Source organism: Notolepis coatsorum, assembly GCF_963971535.1.
Source record: "Notolepis coatsorum genome assembly, chromosome: 11".
Lineage (NCBI taxonomy): Eukaryota > Metazoa > Chordata > Actinopteri > Aulopiformes > Paralepididae > Notolepis > Notolepis coatsorum.
In genome coordinates, this window is record NC_140175.1 from 28,237,293 (window position 1) to 28,257,950 (window position 20,658).

Here is a 20,658-nt window from a genome sequence, read left to right on the forward strand (position 1 = left end):
ACACGGTACACATAAACACCATGATGTTTCTCACACAACAACCAGATCAATACATCACGACCTGCACGGAGAAGCTACTGCCAGTGACAAAAACAGCTCACACACAACCCGCAACGTATCTCAAATGCATTGCAACAACACACGTTTTGGGAAAAAACACCGTCATTCACAATACATTTAGCAAGGTAAAACCAGAAGACGTGTTATGAGGGTCTGGCCAACCCCGTACCTGCCCGGAACGCAGATCAGCGAAGTGCAGTCACAAGCGTCCCGTGTTGTTCGATCCGGGCAGCGTCGCCGCTCCACCAGTCGCTACAGTCCTCTTTGTTGACGCAATCCCCGTCTAGGCTCGGGCAGGGTTGACGAACATCCCCTGTCAAGGATGACGTCGTGGTCAAAAGTGTAAAACATGTTAAAAATCAAAGCACGTTCAACAGAATAGCATCAAGCTAACGGCTGCTCCAGCCGTTCGGGTGCTATCGCTTCCGCTCGCGAGACGCCGATCTACGACGCACGCGATCAGGAGCGAGCTCCCGGCGGCGCGCGAGAAGCCAAGCCACCCCGCGCCAGGCCACCGACCGGCTAACCGTAAGCTATGAACATGTAAACAATGACATAACACTCACCCAGACAGGCCGCCGTTCTGAACCCTCCTCACTTTTTAAGAGAAAAGGGAAAACAAGACGTCAACACCGCTTCACAACGGTGACAATAACACGTCCGGCGGAATCAGCACAGTACCAACTGGCCTGTATAGCTGACTTTGAACATGAATCTGCCGCTATCGCACATTACATGCACATATCCCCTCGTGAAGGAATACTCTCATTTGGATATGAAAGATGGGGTCTTAACACGGTGACAGAGAGAATCCACTCGTCCAGAACACACAGGGATCACCAGTGTCAATGGTCGCGGCCCACTAGTTAAAACTATAATGGTCGCCAGACCAAGGCCTTCTGTCGCCTAGACGGCTAAACAAAGGACCCTAGCCTGGGGCCGGTTTCCATAAACTTCGTCTAGTAGCCCCCATAGCACTAACAGACAAGTGGAGCCCGCCAGCAAACACTACTCACCCAACCTGGAACGCACCGCTCCTCACAACAGCGGCATGTCCGACAGTTCAGCTGTGGCCTGACAGGTTTCACCCCAACAAACACAGCAAGGAACTGCAGTTGAGAAGCATGCAGCGGCGTGCTCCCAATACGAAAACCGGTGGAGGGTTTGTAGAATGATCATCATCTTCTAGACACTCCAGTACGAAGACAATATCGCCGTATTTTCTCGAAAATAGTGAGAGAGAAAATAAAGATATGATGTCAACGTATCCTTGTTTCCTGTTCCTAATCCAATTTCTTCCATCATGGTGTCAAGTGTGGGGATCTACCGAGGCACCTCTTCCTTGTGGTGAAAGCGAGAAGGAGGAGAGCAGGTGACCACACACCTGCTTATGAAGGTAAGCTGATGAGGGGTGTGGTCAGACTAATACTGGTATTAGAGGTACATTTGTGGTTTATTCAGTACGCGTGCACGTACGCGAGATAGTGCAGAAGGCGATGCCAAGCTAAGCCACTAGCGATACAGAACTATGGTTTGCAGCAGGCTGTTAGTCTCGAGATAAAGCTGGGAACGAGGTTAGGCTGTTAGAGGCGGAAATAGGCGCATAAACAGGCGTCACGCGATTGGCGCAGATGTCACATGACCAGAAACGTCAGTGGCCAATCAGATTGCGGAAAAATGCAAGTTTGTTGGTAAAAAAAACTAGACGCTCTGCACCGGCGCATTGGTAAAGTAGGTCCCTCCTTGCTCGCCGTCAAGTCGGAGTGAAGCGCGCATGCGCAACTCGCTGCCACATTCCCCGCCTGCATTGCGAGCTAACGACGAGATGTTAGCGACTCTCTGATTTCTACACTTGTGTGTCTTCGTCGATAAAGATACATATCATACATGCAAATTATATATTACTTTCACCGCCATATTATATAGATACTCTATCTCTATCTAGTGTCGGTTGACCGAGAAGCTGCATTAAACTCTGAGCTCAACCGTGAGTATAGTAATAGTGTCATATTATTCTTGTTGGCCAACTAGCTAGCTAGACTAGTGGCTAAGCTAACGTTCTCCTTGGGTTTTATTGTCTGGATGGGTGGAGGCCTGTGTGGTGGCTAACGTTAGCATAGCGAGCAACAGAGTCATAATATCGGTGTATTATATTAGCTCACTAAACGTTAGTTCCGTTGTCTAAATCCGCATCAAGCTCTACTTTGCTTCTGATGTGCTATATCGTTAATCGAATTCATTCAATGTGTTCTTATGAGATCGTTTGAGTATCGTTTTCATGATCACGGACATCTTGGTCTGCAAACAGGTGATCGTAATAAACAGGCGATCTCTTTATTATTAGATGACAACTGTGGTCAATGCAAAGAGTTCTATTATTATAACTCTTTATGGCCAAGGAACACATTGGGCTCTATTCAATTGGTTGGCAAGACGCGTCATGTTAATACTATGGATTTAAGTTGATTTGTAGCTACATTTACTTGATTGATTGACAACTTTATTAACAGATTGCAGAATGGGTACAATACAGTACAGCTCAATAATTACACACAATTGTTAAGGGGATGCAGACCAGAGAAAGACTTTCGTCTTGTTTACATCAGGGTCCCCCATTTTCAATTCATCATAACATATGACATACATGACATACTGATAGACAATACTGCTACGTCTATACATTTATGACTACATTACATTAGTTGCAGTTACTGTTAACCACAGTGAATATCGACCTGCTATTAATATTTAATAAGTTGTTAGTTAACTGGTAACTTTATAGAGATTATCAATGTTATTTGAATTCCATCATGCCAAACGCCCATTCTTTTTCATTTTCATTGACACTAACCATGTGTGCATCTTGTCTGCCTCACAGTGGTCCACAAACGACCCCTGACCCCGCTTCCTAACCACCATCATGGCAACAGAGGAGAAGAAACCTGAAACTGATACTAAACCTCCAAATGCGTCATCATCATCTGCTAGCCAGAGCAAGGTATTTATTCCTTGAACCCAATGAAAGCCTTTTTAATATGGCATTCATTTAACTTTTGGCTACACACCGTTAGCAAATTGGGTTGTTCATTTGATTGTGTGTGTTCTTTAATTCCCTCTTTGCAGTCTGCACCAGCCAAGCCCAACTACAGCCTAAAATTCACATTAGCGGGCCACACCAAAGCCGTCTCCTCTGTCAAATTCAGTCCCAGCGGCGAATGGCTTGCCAGCTCATGTGAGTTCACCTGTCATTACACCCATATACTGTAGACTCCTCCCCCACCTGGCTGGCAGTACCTATTCGTTACGTAATGCTTTCTAACTAATTTTGGAAAATGTCAATCAATAACATTAGGGACAGTTTGAATAGACTTCTCACAGGTGACTTATTTCTGGTTGTTCCTGTCTCTTCAGAATCTCCTGCAGCAATAGGAAAATTAACGGACTATTAATAGATCGCTCCTAGCTTCATCTGTGGTTCATCCAGCTGTGTTCCCGTGAACCAGGCCTTCTAATATACCTTTCTCTTTCCGATAAGGCACAGGATTTAGAATTTCGAAGCAGCAGTTAAAATCGCTAGCCAAAAATAGCTTACCAGCGTCAGTGCATTCTGAGTTACTTTAGTGTTGGCAATTTTGCTTTTAAAAATGGGAATGTTAACAAATCATAAAATCCTTTGGTGAAACGCACTTTTTCCATTAACCCCACATAAGTATCAAGGACAGAATTACTGGTAAACGGGAAAGGAAAATAGTGTTTGTTTTCGCTATAGGCGGGTAAAAACAGAACCGGGGCTTGTCAAAATGCTGAAAACGCAAATTGCATTTGGGGATTACCGTGGAATGTTGTCTATTGCCGAACATGTTTGATTCGTTTAATGAATACTGATGGTAAACGTTAGGAACAGAATGACCTAGTGTTGTTTCTTGTATGAATTCTTTGCCGACAAATGGGGACATTGGGGATGGGCACAGTCATTGAATATTTGACTAGTCAAAACCAACGTAGATATTCCACTATAGCTCACGGTTTTGTTTGTGTGATCGCACTGATTCAACTCATATTTAATAAATTTAACAAATTGGATTTGGTTCCCTTGTTTATTTGACTAATAAATGGAAACAGTCAAAGCGATGCTTTGGCTATTTGTTTAGAGAAGTCAAAGAACATAGAAGAAGATGACTTTATTGTCAATGTACACAAGGCAATTGAAATTTGTCTTTTTCGTATATCCCTCCTAGTTACACATACACACAGTCCACCACACATGCATCAGAGAGGTCAGAGAGCAGGGTCGTTTGCAGTGCGGTGCCCCTGGAGCAATTATTTGGGGTTCAGTGCCTCACTCAAGGGCACTTAGGCAGGATACGCCATAGATGTAATACCAGCCACCCTGTAATCACCAGCTCACAGCTGGAATTAGGGCTGGGCGATATTACGATAACGATAAATATCGCGATATATTTTAATAATCGATATTGGGGGGGGGGGGGGGGGGATAATATCGAAGAGACAGTGGACAGACTTGTCTTTCTTGCCTGCAACTTAAAGTAATGGCTTTGCTTGTCCAAATGACAATACTGACCAAATTGAGATTTCTTTTTCTCTTGTCCATTTATTTTGTTTGCTTTCTAATTTAAAATACAGTTTGAAACCGTCTGTACATATCGCCCAGCCCTAGCTGGAATACACCCTCCTGTCGGTAGCAGGGATCGAAACAGCGACCTTTTGGTTACTGGCCGGCCTCTTCTACCTCTAGGCCATCCTGCCTCCCCTTTAAAGTTTGCACACATATTTCTTTTGGTTAACCAATTAGCTGAAACGCTTTTATTAATAGAATATTAAAATATATATCAAATGCCCATCCCTAATTATGCACAGTGACTTTGTATGTATTGGTGAAACCATGACATCATGAAATTGTGTCTACAGCTGCTGATAAACTCATCAAAATCTGGGGAGCATACGACGGAAAGTTTGAGAAAACCATATCCGGACACAAACTTGTGAGTTCCAATTCATTGATTCACATGCTTTACTACAACCTCTTTTGTAACACATTCATGTAAACATGATCATTGATACTCTGTATTAAATATATAGAAGAGGAGTAGGAGGTGTGATTACTGGGTGGTGTTGATCAGTGTTATTAGACGATCCTCATGAATGAAACGTAGGGCTGCTGGGCGATATGGCCTCTAAATTATATCACTATCTTTTGGCTATGTCACGATATATATCACGATATTTTGACATTTCCTCTAAAGCACTTAAAATGCTTAATTTGATTTGCTCTTTGGTGCATAGTCACGCTAACACGACGATTATAATAGTCTCTGCATTAAACCATGAAGATGCTTTCAAAAATTATAAAATTAAAAGTTTAAAAAAATCTAAAAGAGTAGTCTACTGACACTAATACAGAAAATAAATTATTAACATCTAAGACAATTTATATAAAAACTCTTGGGTGCCTAAGACTTTTGCACAGTACTGTGTTTTCTATCCACTTTAGCCAAAAATATACACACACTACTGTGAGAAAATAATAATCATATTTATTATCAGCAATGTTATACAACATCCTACTGGTAAACAAAACACTGTAAAGGTGTGTGTGCATCATCATATATATATATATTTACTTTTTAATTGCATGAAACATTATGAAGTATTCTCTTATGCCACTTTTCCATTGTCTGCATGGTACCTACTTGACTCGCGACACACACAGACAATAGAGGATTTCGACGCTAGCTATGAATCCAGTGCCTTATTAGCTCATTTATGCTAGCCGCAATGCTAACAGTTAGAACACGAGGCTACTATTTTTTGGAACCAGTTCATCCACCTCGGCGCCTCCATATTCCATTGCCGTTTCATTCTGAATAAAACACGTAGGGCGGCTAACGTTTAAACTCTCTTCACTTCTCTCTCTCTCACGCTCTCGTATCCCTGTTCCCTGTTTCCTCCAAACAAACCTGTGGCACCGCCTCTCCGTCTCTGTGTGTGTGCGTGAATGTGCATGTATGTGCGTGTGGTGGGGTGGGGCAAGTGTGAATATTTTTTTTCTGTGAGGGAGCGACAAGAGAGTAACTAGCACTGCGACAAAGTAAGTCTCATCTCAGCCGCGTGGCTTAGAAACTGACGTGAGGGCTTGTGAGAAACATCACGATGTCCACGATACGTTTAAAAAGTGTATTGTTAATGAACTGTACCCGATATTTATGTAATATTGTCATACCGCCCACCCCTAATGAAACGTCTCCTAACCATCTCCCCCGCTCCGCTGCAGGGCATATCTGACGTGGCCTGGTCCTCCGACTCCAACCTCCTGGTGTCGGCGTCTGATGACAAAACCCTCAAAATCTGGGACGTGAGCTCGGTAAGAGAGTGAGGGGGGCCCCTGCCTGGTGGAAATGGGAGACGATAATAAGATAAGATGGTTATCTCAGTTTGTGTCTTGCAAAAACACGGAGACCATCCATCGCCTGCGTTGGCAGAAAGGGCTTACAGACACAGTGGGAACTTGTAACAAATGGTAAATGTTGTATTTTATATAGCAGCTTTTATCCAAAGCGCTTTACAATTTGTTCCTCACATACACCCATTCACTCGCACATTCGCACACCAACGGCAGTGGCAACCAGGGGAGGAAACTAACTTTTTGGCTTACCAGCCAACTGGCCAGTATCTGATTTTTTTTACCAGCCAAACAGATTTTTTACCAGACAAAAAAAATCGCTAATTGTGATAATTACTTCTTTGTATGTCAAGCCGCGTCAATGTTGTGTATGCATCTGGGTAGGCACACTGTGCCTTTAAGACAGCACAGTGGTCTTACGACAGTGCTGTGAAGTACCGTCAAGTGTTGTGGTAACGTCAGTTGGGTTGGTGTGCTGTTGAGCTAGCCCCTTTCGTGACTGCGATGTGCAAGCCAGGGGCTTTTGAGCATGAAATAAAATGTCTAACCTTACGTCGTAGTCCGGTGCTTTTTTGGAAACATTATAGTCATAACAGATACACCTAGCTGGCTGCTTTGAGCACACAGGGCTAACGTTAGCTAGCAAGCAGCTATAGCTAAAACGCTAACTAGAAGCTAACCACTGTATACAGTTCCAGTAGACTAACATTACACCTCTGTGATTTAAATGTGTCCTTAGTAACTTATACTCGAGGGTTGTACTAGGGTTGGATGCAGTTCCCCGTTGGTCAGTCTGTCTGTTTTCCATCTTCTGCTGTGTTTAACGTTATCTGTTTGCGAGTGCTCCTGATGGCTAGCCTAGTACCACGGGACTTTTATTATTATATGTCCGCGGGTTGGCCAGTACTGCGCAAACGTTTATTAAACATTATATGTCCGCGGGTGGTCTTGTGCAGTGCTCTCGTGGCACTGTCAACTAAAGCGAACACTCAGAAGACGCGCACCGTTTGCCAGTGCAGTGATTGCAGAATGTTTTATTTTTTTGTATACTCGCCAGCAGGGGAGGAAACTAACTTTTTGGCTTACCAGCCAACTGGCGGGTATCTGATTTTTTTTACCAGCCAAACGTAAAAAATACTAGCATTTGGCCAGTAAAGTGGCCTAATTTCCTCCCCTGGTGGCAACCATGCAAGGTTAAGTGTCTTGCTCAATGACACTTCGTCATGCTGCCCGGGAGGAGTGGCAATCGAACTGGCAACCTCCGGATTACCAGACGATTGCTCTACCTCCCGAGCCACTGTCGTCCCCTAACAACCAGCCGCTAGCCAAATGCTTGTCAGTTTGTCTAATTTACCAGCCAGTAGATTTACACACTTTGGCAGGTGACCATCCATTATTTGCCTGGAGGTTCTTTTCTATTGTAAAAGATCAGACTGACAGGCAAAACAGTGGAAGTGGAACAGTATTTCTCAAAGTGGGGTCCTTTTTAAGATGTTCCAGCCAGGGGGTCCTTAACTAAATGAAGATGTTTAATTTCACTATAATTCCATCCATAAGGAACCCAATGACAGAATGTGTGACTATTCTGGTGTCACCCTTCTCCTCTAATTATCTCCTCATCTACAGTATAGCCATATAATTCTGCAATAAATCATCTAAAGGCAAAGATTGTATGAATTAGGGGTCCTTGGTGTAATTTGTGTAGGTTTCCTTGACGTGAACACGTGAGAGAACCACTGGACTAGAACACATTATTTCTGTGATACATTGCTGCACGAACCCAACACAATATTAATAATTTGTCCCAAAAGACTTTCTCCACACTGTACTGACTGTACACATTCACCCCATCGACCTTTTCAGAAGTATTCTGTTTGCTATTCCGTTGCTAGGGGAACAGCTTTGGCCTCCGTTTACTTCCTGTCTAGCAACTGTATTAACAAACATTGCAACAGGAAATACAATGAGGCCTATTTAGAATAATTACATTGTCAAGTTAGAAAAGGTCTATATGAAAAATGTTCACAATGTTGCCATTGGCAGTTCAGCCATAGCAACATTATCAACAAGGCAGACTGAGCTGAGAGCTGCTATGAATGTGTCCTCAATGCTTAACTCAATGGCTGCCAACAACCATTTAATACGTGTTAGCCTGCCAATCGTTGAACGCCAACCACGTATATACGTTATTGGATCGTTATTTCTTTTATTAGATATTCCCATTCATAAAAATGCAGGCAGCTGTGTGTTATCATTGGGGATGGGTCTGAGATCGCAAAAGTCCAATACCGCCGCCTATTGCCTAACGCCTTGCGGCCGCTATTGCACTCCATTTGAAACAATGTGGCTTGGTGTCTGGGCTGAGCTGCGGCCCACACATCAAAAAAGAAAAAAGAAAAAAATCTCCTGCGAAATAAGCTGTGACCTGGTTTGACCTGCACCTCAAAGAATCGGAATCGAGAATCGTTTAGAACAGGAATCGAAATGGAGAATCGGAACCGGAATCGTTCAAATCCAAACGATGCCCAACCCTATTCATTGTACACACTTGTAACGAGTGGTTAAAATCGATTTCCCATAACGCTTCTCAAGAATCGCGTCATCTGGTTCATTCATAGTAAAAAAAAACATTTTCATAATGGTCTGAAGTGTCGATTCGATGTTTTGAATGAATGATCTTTATTGTCATTGTCACAAGAATGGTACAACGGAATTTAAAATGCAGCCCCAGTTGCTAACAGTCACACAGTCCTAGATAGGGATGGGTACCTTTCACATTTGAACCGATACCGGTACCTGTGAATCGATACCGGTACCCAACGGTACCTTTTTTCCGTACTTTAGTCTCAAGAAATTTTATTTACCTACCTCAGTCGTAAAAAAAAATCCAAACTTCAAATAACTACAATTTCGACAGTTTTCGGCTTGTCATTGCTCCGACTGCTTTGTTGTTGAATCAAGTCAAATCCTAGGTAAGCATATATTGTGCGTGTGAACGTTGACATGAAAGGAAAAAAGGAAAAAAAAATAATAAAAAAAACTTTTTTTAAATTATTTTTTCGGTTTCTCACTTGATTCGATACTCGGTAGTACCGACGTGTTTCGGTTCGGTACCTCAAAAGTACCGAATTCGGTACCCATCCCTAGTCGTAGACAATAACAACAGTCCTAAAATAATAAAGACAAGAGTGAGACATAATAGACATAAACAGGGGGTATAAAAAGAAAATTGCACTATTCCCTTGGTGTTGTGTGCGTGGGGGGGTTGCAGGGGAGATTGTTTGCTTTAATATATGGGGCCTCGGAGATGGTCACTGGACACTGTTCATTGTACATGTCCATTCAGTGGCCAGTGCTGAATACATCTTGTGAAAGTGGGGCTTTCATAGCACTATACATTGGTACATTCTGGAAAATGATGCATTTTGAATTAATTTGAATCACCATGGAAACTGGGGAGCTCTGTATCTGCCAGCATGAAATGCAGCACAGTTGGTAATACCAGATATGTGGAGCTTTGCGAGAGGGATTATTCTTTTCAATTATGTTGTCATGGCTGTCTCACACAGCGAGCATGTTAAATTTAGACCCACCTCTCTTTCATTGCAGGGAAAATGTTTAAAAACCCTGAAGGGACACAGCAACTACGTCTTCTGCTGCAACTTCAACCCCCAGTCCAACCTCATCGTGTCGGGATCAGTAAGTTCCACAACCCTAACGGCGACAAACTAAATAAAAACATGTGATGATAATCCATTGTTCGTCCTCTCTTTGGGGTCAAATCTTTGTTTATATATATATATATATATGAAGTATATGTACGTTTGTGGTTCTTCAGTCTCATTCAAGTTTCTTTATTAGTTGTCATACAAAAATACAGAATACTTTTATATGAAATGCTTGTTTCTGTTTTGTGGCTAACACGGTTGTTTTGTGCTTCTAGTTCGATGAGAGTGTAAGAATATGGGACGTCAAGACCGGGAAATGTCTGAAAACACTGCCAGCCCACTCTGACCCTGTTTCTGCTGTAAGTATGTTCTGAACCTGCTCTACATTCTGACCTTTTTGAATTGAACGGGAAGTCCAGGGCATAATGTCCCAACATCCTCTGATGATCTTTTGTGTCTTCCAGGTTCATTTCAACAGAGACGGCTCTCTGATTGTGTCCAGTAGTTACGACGGCCTCTGGTAAGTTTCTATTAAGAAAACAGGACCCGTATTCTCAAAGCTGATCTGTGAGGCCAGTGACCAGGAACAATTGTCTTAACCCTTTCACTGCCACACGACAGCCGGTTAACCCTTTCACTGTGACAATACAGAAGGTTAGCCCTTTACTATCGAACAACCGACGGCGATGCTCCATCATTAGCTCCGTGGAATGATGCTAATGATGGAGCATCGCCGTCGGCTGTGTGTTAGTAAAGGGTTAACCTTCTGCCGTGTGGCAGTGAAAGGGTTAATGACCACATTCAATCTTCAGTCAGGCTGAAGCAGACTGAACCCTGTGTTATCACTCATAATAACCACTACGTACAAGTAGTTGTATAAGAATATTGGCACAACATTAATTATGATATCTTACCCCCGTCCACAGCCGTATCTGGGACACAGCGTCAGGACAGTGTTTAAAAACGCTCATCGGTAAGCTTGGCTGGAGTCATTCTGCTACAAAAGGCACTAGGTAGTCATCATTTAGTAATATTAGCTTGTAGCTATGTGTCAATTAACCCCCATCTCTCTCTGTGATTATGCTAGATGATGACAATCCACCCGTGTCGTTTGTCAAGTTTTCACCTAACGGAAAATACATCCTGGCTGCTACATTGGACAAGTGAGTATTACCAGTACACAGAAGGAACCCACTTGCATCAGCATGGTGTGTGTTGTCGGTGCCTTGTTGTACCAGCAGAGGGCAACATTAGACTACGCAATGTAATGCACTGTTTCGTTATTAATGGAAAGTGCATGCATGGGAATCAAAACGATTACTTATTTGCTGGGGGTTTGAAATTGATGTGTTTGACAGCTGCTGTCCTGTAATCATATTTACTTTTGATTTCCAGCACTCTGAAGCTGTGGGACTACAGCAAAGGAAAGGTAAACATCTCTGGCGATGAACGTGAATATGCTCTACTCCCTTCCAATAGCACTGTCAATATTTAATTGTCTCCTGTCTCTTTTTTTTTCAGTGCTTGAAAACGTACACTGGCCACAAAAACGAGAAGTATTGCATATTTGCAAATTTCTCCGTCACAGGTGGAAAGGTAAGATCTCTCGAGAATCGAGTACCTCGTGACAAAGAACCATCTTTAGGTTTAGAGGAACAACATATTCAAAAGAAAAAAACCTTTGTACTGTCTTTTTCTATCATGCACTTTGCTACTAAGGAATCTACCTTGCCTATATTTCTACCTACTATGCCAATATGCACTCAAGACCGTAGCAGTCAAGTTTGACACTGTTTGACGAACAATGTTGCTTACCCTTAGCTGCCAGAGTTGTACCCTTCCTCAAAGTCAAAGTAAACTTTATTGTCATTTCCCATAATGTGCAAGACATACAGACAATTTTTATAATGTTCCCCCCCATCCCACGGTGTATAAAAAAATATCTTGACAATATAATCAAAGTAACATATAGGACACAATATACACACACAATACAGGACTATATACAATATAAACGGTAGCAAAAAATGCAATGAATGAGTGAAATAAATGAGTGGTAAAAGAGAACTTGGTGCAAATATTCTAGCAGCAGTAGTACATAGTAAAATAGATAAGTGGCAGAGAGTTAGTAAAGTGGCATGTGTGTGTCTGTGGGATGGTGACTTGTACAGAACTTGTAAGTCGCTATGGATAAAAGCTTCAGCTAAATGACAATCTAAATGTAATGTCAAACGTCGCTATCTAAAGGTGGTACGTTGGAATGTTGTGTTCACTCAATATTTAGAGACCGTAGAGGTCGAGTACTTCCAGAGTTCTAAGGTTCTTCGTCCCAGGGGTTCAGTTACTCTGTAGACATTAGCCGCGGTTACACAGACAATATTTCCTCAACCCGATTTGAAATCATTCAGATTGGATTGTTTACATGGACGCTAAAATAAGCCGAACCACGTTTGCCCCAAAGCATGTAATCAGAATAATACTTGTTTGCCCAGAAAGACTCCCGACTACATTCAGGCTGCTCCATTATGGCAAAAATCATAATCATGATTCATAATCACAATTATTTAACACGACGGCTGACTCTGACTTTGGAAACGACGTGCATTTATTGAACTTAAAAACTAAAAACCTTTGAATATAATTCAACTGAAAATCATGAGCTGGCTCAAAGACTTGACCTAGCTTAAAACATGACCTGGCTAAAAGTCGATTATCGTTGGAAGCCAAAATTGTAATTGGGAAAATAAAAATGTGATTAATTGCCCCTAACTTAAGCCCCTCTTGCACTCTACAGCTATTCTGTTAAAGAAGCACAGACACTCTGCACACATGGGTTCATTTTGATAGTTCTGTGCATCGTTTTCAACTCATTGTTTCAAGCCTTTGAGCCTTGCTGATCCCTGGCTGTCATGTAAAGCCACGCTAGCCAGGGACCAGCGGCTTTCCACCATGGTCCGTCCGTATACTAATGTCGGGAGAAAGTGCTAAATGTCTGTAAAAACAAGATAACGTGACGGAAGAACAACACGCTGGACATTCACTACACGGACTGACCTTCCATTCAACCATCCTTTTAGCTAAGGCTAAGCTTCCAATAAAGACAGCTACAGGAACCTTTTGTTTAGGATGGGGCAAACGTGCGCAGAAAGGATATATTTATCCCAACCAGAGAGAAACGATCGGATTAAGCATTTACACGGGCTATTGGTCGCTAATATTTTCCTATTGACCGGATTATCATCGGTTTCACCACCCCTCTGACCCCGATTTTAGACATTTTGAAAATGTAACAACTCGGTCCAGGCATTCACTATTGCAACCGCACACACCACTATTGAGATGACGTCCAGGATAATAACGATATTCTACCGTCTCTTCTCTGTCTCAGTGGATCGTGTCTGGCTCAGAGGACAACATGGTTTATATCTGGAATCTTCAGACCAAGGAGATCGTACAGAAGCTCCAGGGCCACACAGGTACAGGACAGATGACGGCATCACTGGGCACTCACTCTATGACATGCTTTCATATTTCATACATTTCAATTATGCCAGTAATCTTAAGTGGGCACAACACTTACTCTATAACATGATTTTTACTCTATAACATGATTTACTTTACAACATGATTTACTTTATAACATGATTTACTCTATAACATGATTTACTTTACAACATTTACTTTATAACATGATTTACTCTATAACATGATTTACTTTACAACATTTACTTTATAACATGATTTACTTCATAACATGATTTACTTTACAACATTATTTACTCTATAACATGATTTACTTTATAACATGATTTACTCTATAACATGATTTACTCTATAACATGATTTACTCTATAACATGATTTACTTTATATCATGATTGTATTAAGTAATATTAAGTATGATTTGCATTGTGCCAGTAAGCTTAATTGAGCAGCAGTTATTTTATAATGCACCTATGATCTAGTTGGGGCGACAGTGTCTCAGAAGGAAGAGCGATCGTCTGGTAATCGGAATATTTCCGGTTCGATCCTCCTGGCTCCTCGTGGCAGTGTGTCAAAGTGTCCTTGAGCAAGACACTTAGCCCCCAACTGCTCCCGATGAGCAGGTTGACACCTTGCATGGTCGCCGTCGGTGTGTGAATGTGAGGCACAAGTTGTAAAGTGCTTTGGATAAAAGCGCAATATAAATGCAGTCCATTTAGCATTATGCCAGTGGCAGAAGCTGTGATCTTGTAATGCTTTTCTTCTTCTCCCTCCTCTGATGTGTAGATGTGGTGATGTCGTCTTGTAATGCTTTTCTTCTTCTCCCTCCTCTGATGTGTAGATGTGGTGATCTCTACCGCCTGCCACCCCACAGAGAACATCATTGCGTCTGCGGCGTTGGAAAACGACAAAACCATCAAACTGTGGAAAAGCGACTGCTAAAGCCCTCGGATCTTTCGGGCGACTCTTTATTTTATTTTATATCCATTTTATACCTTTTTTTGTTGATGTTGGAAGAAAAAAAAAGAGGATTTTTTTTTGGAGAGCAGACCAAGAATGCCTTGGAAGGACTGAACCTCAGCAAGAAGAACAAAATGGAACACAACTCGGTCCAGACATTCACTATTGCAACCACACGCACGATGCATACACGCACGTACACACACCAGCCCATTCTGAACCAGAGTCCTCTACAAAAACCTGTGTCAGACTTGAGTCCCTTTCTACATGGCTGAACTACCTTCCCTATGCCTTACTTTAAATAGGAGATAATGGAGTTGTCTGGTCCACCAAGGGAAATCAACGATGATTGACTTAGTTAACTTAACATGTAAGCAGTTTCACTGCAGTGTTTATGGTTAGTTCCTGTGTCTTGGTGGCTTTGGAGGATTTCATTCCAGCGATGTTTATTTGGCCTTGTTGTCTTTTTTCTTTATTTGGCCAGTGTCTCTCTCTCTGTACAATGTGGTTCTTGAACAATAATGTCAACAAATGTCTAGAGGAGTACAACATGAAGTTTTATAAACGGCAGACGCCCTATGATCGTAATTATTATTTCTTTCTAAATATATATATATACACGTATATTTATTGAATCCAGTGGCACCAATTATACCGATATCGTTAATTCGATGTCGCGATTGAATTTGCTCGACTGCTATTATCTCCTCGCCTTTTCTTTCGTGAATCCACACACGTACTCCTATTCAGATATACGTTAATGCTCAGTTTTTGTGTAGTACAGTGTTGGTTGGTACAACAAGACGGCAGTGACTAATGGCGACTTGACGGATGCGTGAAAGTTGTACGGTATTTTATTTTGACGTCGGCTGAAAGATGATAAAACTGACACCTCTCAACTCTTGCGCATGTTAGACGGGACATTTTGTGTGGTCTGGAGCAGTGGAGAATTTAGAACGGGTCAAATGACATTCTGCCCAAACAACAACGTGCCGTGTGGCAGCTCATTCATTGGAACATTGAACTCTGAAAACACCTCCGTTCTTATTAAAGAGACAAAGTTGGACAGATTCCATGTTTGATTGTTACGACTCGAGTGCAACACGACCGGGTGGAGGTGGACCACAGTGACCAAATGCAAGTGTTATGTGCTCTCCATTTTGTATATATGATTACAGTGGAATATGTATTGTAATTTTGTTAGATGAAGAATATTTTGGTTGTCCTTTCGTTGTCCCCACCCAACTAACTCGGTAGTTCCGTACATAAAAGCCAGTTTCTCTATCTTTCTGGATTGTCAAAAGCACTGCATTGGTGTGAAGGGCTGCATGACTTTCTTTTATTTGCTTTTAGTCTTCTCTGCATTTTGTGGAATACACTTTTGCATTTGACAGCTATAATATGTGACTTAATAAAGTTCCTTTTTGTAAGATGTAAGTTATTCAACTGTAAAATTAATTTGAAACTAAAGAAATGAACAGTCCCTTCACCCTGTAGATTGTCAGATTATACAAGGACTAGATTAAATCACCCTTTACATTCACATGAAGAGAAAAATGATGACAACGTTTACTTTTAGATTTTTTAATAATCTTTTTGTCTGTCCATGAAAGATAGAACATCAGAGAACAACCCACAAAGAACAGATGACGAAATTCCATCTCCTTAAAAATAGACAAAAAATATAATGAAAGGGGACAATCCCCGTCTTCTAGCGACAGGTTGAAAAGGCAAAGCACAGGCGACAAGTTACCAGGGCGCCAAATGCCAACCGCACCTCTCGCCTCTTTTCAGTCTTGAAAATCTGATTTTTTTCCCCTCTTGCCTTTTCAAATCAACATTTACACAAACAATGTATACAACAGCCCACAAAAGGAAAAGGGGGAGGAACAGAGTACATAAGCGAGTGATACAATTACCTTTGTACAAAAATAGATCTTTTTCGAAGTGTTTTTCTTTTTCTTGGACATTTTAACTGTCTTATTAAGCAACAAAGAAAGCAGTGATTGTGTCACAAGCTCAGCTTTTCCTGATTACATTTTTGATCATACAATAGCCAAGCAACATGTACATTTTGGAGGGGAAGTCTTTTTTTTTAAGTGTATTAACCAGGTTGTTTTTGAGGTCCCATAAACTGCTGAGAGCTGGTGAGAAATCTGTAGAGTTTAGAGCTGCTGCAATTCTGCTTGTTGATTGATTTTAATTTTTTTGAAAACCAAGGTCGAATGCAAAAAATCCTCAGATGACATTTTTGGAAAAAACACCGGAAAACCCGTTTGATTTGAAAACACAGGTGTTCTCTCCCCTGAACTAGAACAGTTTGGTCTGAAAGACTTGTCTCCCTCTTGCTATATTGACCGGAAATACTCAAGGAACAGATTTTTAATATATATATATTTATAAATATATACACATATACATATAGACAAAATATAGCTTTACATCATATAAAGCATTTTATGTAAGTATTCATTCTATCTAAGTAATCCTTTCATCGTCATCATAGTTCAAGAGAGGCTCCTTCTCCGACCGTTTCATGTAGGAGAGTTGAGTTTTGCACGACATCTGCTTATGGCTTTAGATACCTGGGGTTCTCTAGTCACAGTAAGCTGACAGGGTTCCAACAAGAAGTCATGGGACTCAAGAGAGCAGGAAGATGTTCATATAAAACTGGGTCATCCTGTTCAAAACAATAAGTGTGTCAATACAGGCATGTGTTTCTCTTTTGACCATCTTAATTTCAGTTTATGGGTGTGTGTGGACCAAAGAGGACCACATATAACCTGTGTGTAATCTGCAGCTATGTTTCCGCAGAGACCACTGAACCTGGCCCATTCTGATGAGAATAAAAGTCCCCTCTCCTATTAGTGCTTACGTTGAAATCATTTATGAATTAATCAAGTTTTCCTTTTTTTCTTTTTCTTCTTGTTATTAATTTGACGGACAGACAAGCACAATTTATTCCAGAATAAAAATACTGTAAACTGAGTTCAAGCTGGCAGTCAATACTGTCACCTGGATAGTCCAAAATAACACCTAATTTCAGGTCTTCTCGCTGAAATATAATGAACTGGATTAATCAAAAGGACGAGCCAATGGATCAAACTGAGGTTATATTGCTACATATTCGATCTTAACGAGCACAAACGCTGAGGTTTTGTCCGGCCAAGAGGAATATCAACATCAATGATAGTGCCATGGGGAGAAAAAAAAGTGCCATAATTTTTTCAGATTAAATACTTGTATAAAATTCAAGTAAGGTTGCAGCGCTGCGTCTCTTCCACTTGGGGGAGCTCTCTTCCATAGCCTTGTGTACACACTCAGTATCCTCTCAACTCCAAAACCCCTCCTTCTCAAGACACATGTTCTTCTAATCCCACGTGAAGTTGATCTCATCCTCTGGCAACACGCTAGAATTCATTATTAGGAATCTGGAAGCCAGTTTCACAGAAATTATTCAAGGCCAGTATTATATTTCTTCTTCTTCTTTATTGATAGATTTTTAAGTAGATAACTAAGCTCAAATCAATGTCTGTGAAACTGTCTTTGAGACCTTAAGGGTAATAACAGTGTTTCTTTGCCATTCTTGCTTTGAAGGGGCTGTTGTTTTCGTGGCTTTTAACATTACTGAGATATTAGGTAAGCGTTAGGTACCGTACAGGCTTCCAGTGGATCTGAAATGGTCCTTTAACGTCTTACAAATCCAAACACGACTCGATGAAAACACAATCGAAACCTCTAACGTGTTCCTCCACTATAGATTCGCCTATGAATATTTCTATAGTGGTTAAAACAAACAAAAACAACAGTCAGTGACATGGGACTCCCGTCTCGAAAACATTGTTATTCTCCTTTTTAAAAGCTGTGCTTTAATACATGACCAGGTGAGCCAAACCGTTTCTATTTAAATTTAAAACCGCTTTATGGACATTCTTTGGAAATACGCTAGATGCATAGTTTTGCAGCCGTTGCAGCATAGAAAGAAAAAAATGGGAGGGGGGGGGGGGGGGAGAAGAGCAGAATATGGGCATATCGCATATTTATACATAACATGAAGATATTTAACATTTCAGTTTGACTTGAGCGACACTTGTTTATCCAGAGAAGTGCAGAGAGAGAGAGAGAGAGAGTATCCCTCTTAAGGGGATTCCAGAGGTACAGTAAACAGCAGGCATTGAGAACGGAAGGTAAAGCGGGACAAAAACAGAGGTAATTGTACATTGCTGTCGTTTTTAAAGAAAAGTAAAACATGATACCATCAATACTGTATGCGGTTGTAACTTCCTGTACAGGTAGGTAGGAGGTGGTTCTAAAGCTAGGTTCCCACTGCGAGGAGCAGCAGGGTTTTACTGAGTGTGTGTGGAGGTGATAATGGTGTGCTGAAATTCACAGAAAGTGGAGGGAGGAACGAGAGGAGGCTCAGAGGCTGGGGACCATGACAAATACATGGCGTCACTTGAAAAGCACTTTGCTCAGATCACACAGTAATCCCCCCGTGGCTCTGTCTGGAGTGAGACCATCCACCGACTGACTATCACAGTTTAACCCCTGTTGGAAACTTTTAAAGCTTGTGTGGGTGTGGGAGAGAGAGAGAGATACTCGCCTCGCCAATTGGCAGTTGGCTGATTGGCGAGGCAGCGTTGTCCGCGCCCCGGGGCGTCCCGTCAAGAGGGGAGGCGTCCCGGCCGGGTGTGCCCTATTGTGTTTTCCCTTAACCTGGAAAGGGGGATTTCGGTTGCCTTTGGTGAACTGGTTGAGAGATGTCCTGTGAGTTTGTGTACCAGGTGTTTGCTGTTATCAAAGGACGTTTGGTTAATTCAAAAGTCGTCCGCCTCAGCCTCTTGTTGACATTGGTGTCCTGGGAAGAGAGGTGTGAGGTTTTTCCAGTGAGTTTTTGTATTTTTGTGTCTGGCTGCTATGCTGGCTGATCGGAGGTCAGTGGCCAGGGTGTGGTGGACTGTACTGCAGGGAGGACTGGGTGTCCTGGTTGGCAGCACGCAGAGGCGAGTGTCATACCTCTGCCCTCCAGCAGCGGTGTCACCGGTCACCAGAAGCAGCAGGAGGAGAGGGTCCAGCCTCTGCACCCCCAGCAGCTAACGGCTCTGCGGTTCTGCCCAACACCAGCGCCGTAATGGCAGATCCTGGCTCTAGCCTCAGTGCCCCAGCAGCTACAGCTGACCCAGCCGGCCTTACGGTCCTGCCCGATGTGGGGCCCTCCATCCGAAGACTTACCGGAGCCAGACAGGTCAACGGACAGCCACAGGACCGATGGAGGACAGGGGGGCAAGCAGCCGCTACTCCAACCACAGCCAACCAGCTGCCCGGCCTCTTCTCAGTCATCAACAGCCCAGTAGCCGGGTGACCCTTCCAGGCGGCCCCTGCAACATCTGAAGCCCAGCTACACCTCTGCCAGGCAGCATGCAGACCAGGGCCCTGTGGTGGGGTGGAAGGCTGCCTCGGAGTATTGGCCTCTTGCCCCCCTGGAAAGGGGACTGTTTTGTTTATTGGACATTTTGTTATATTTGCTAGGTATGGCAACCCTGTGTCAGAGTCCACTATTTGAATTGTATTATTATTTTTTCCTTGGTTGGGGTTTGTGTGTGTGTGTGTGTGTGTGTGTGTGTGTGGCGGGGGGGGGGGGGGGGGGGGGGTCGGGGTTTGTTGTTGGGGGTATGTGTTGTGGGGATGGCTGCGCACCTGTTGCGCATTAAGGTAATAATTAATGTGCATGTGTTAAATCTGCCATTCCCACACACATGAGAGAGGGCCTTTGTCGTGACAACATTCCATCTGGCTTCTTACATCTTGCCATTTCTCTTCAATAAACTGGTCTTGCTTTTTACCATCATCGCCTGCCTCTTACTAGCATAGAAGAAGTAACGTGAGGCTGATGCAACAACAGTCCACATCATAGCGCCTTTGTGCCCTGAGGTAACCTCACCCTGTGGGCAGAACAAACTGTGCAGATCGTCCACACCAAGCTCTCCCAACTCAGATCAACCAATGCATTATCTGAAGGGCTGATAACTGGATCATGTAGTAGTAGTGTCCTTCTGCTCACATGTTA

The 20,658-nt window shown here is 42.5% G+C and overlaps 2 protein-coding genes across 2 annotated transcripts in view; one reads left to right on the top strand and one right to left on the bottom strand.

Moving 5' to 3' along the window:
- The window catches only part of gsna (gelsolin a), a 112,131-nt gene extending 92,334 nt beyond the window's left edge, over nt 1-19,797 (bottom strand). Inside the window, exon 1 of the mRNA XM_084325188.1 lies at nt 19,793-19,797. The gene's annotated coding sequence lies outside the window, so the exon portion shown is untranslated. The remainder of the gene's footprint in view (nt 1-19,792) is intronic.
- On the top strand, nt 1,867-15,661 carry wdr5 (WD repeat domain 5). The gene is made up of 14 exons (XM_084325140.1): nt 1,867-2,047; nt 2,939-3,058; nt 3,184-3,292; nt 4,990-5,063; nt 6,353-6,442; nt 10,091-10,180; nt 10,425-10,508; nt 10,614-10,669; nt 11,076-11,122; nt 11,237-11,312; nt 11,545-11,578; nt 11,671-11,745; nt 13,538-13,625; nt 14,473-15,661. The coding sequence occupies exons 2-14, from the start codon at nt 2,981-2,983 to the stop codon at nt 14,571-14,573; spliced, it is 1,002 nt and encodes a 333-aa protein (XP_084181266.1). The 5' UTR covers nt 1,867-2,047; nt 2,939-2,980; the 3' UTR covers nt 14,574-15,661.
- Nucleotides 19,798-20,658: the final 861 nt, after the last annotated feature.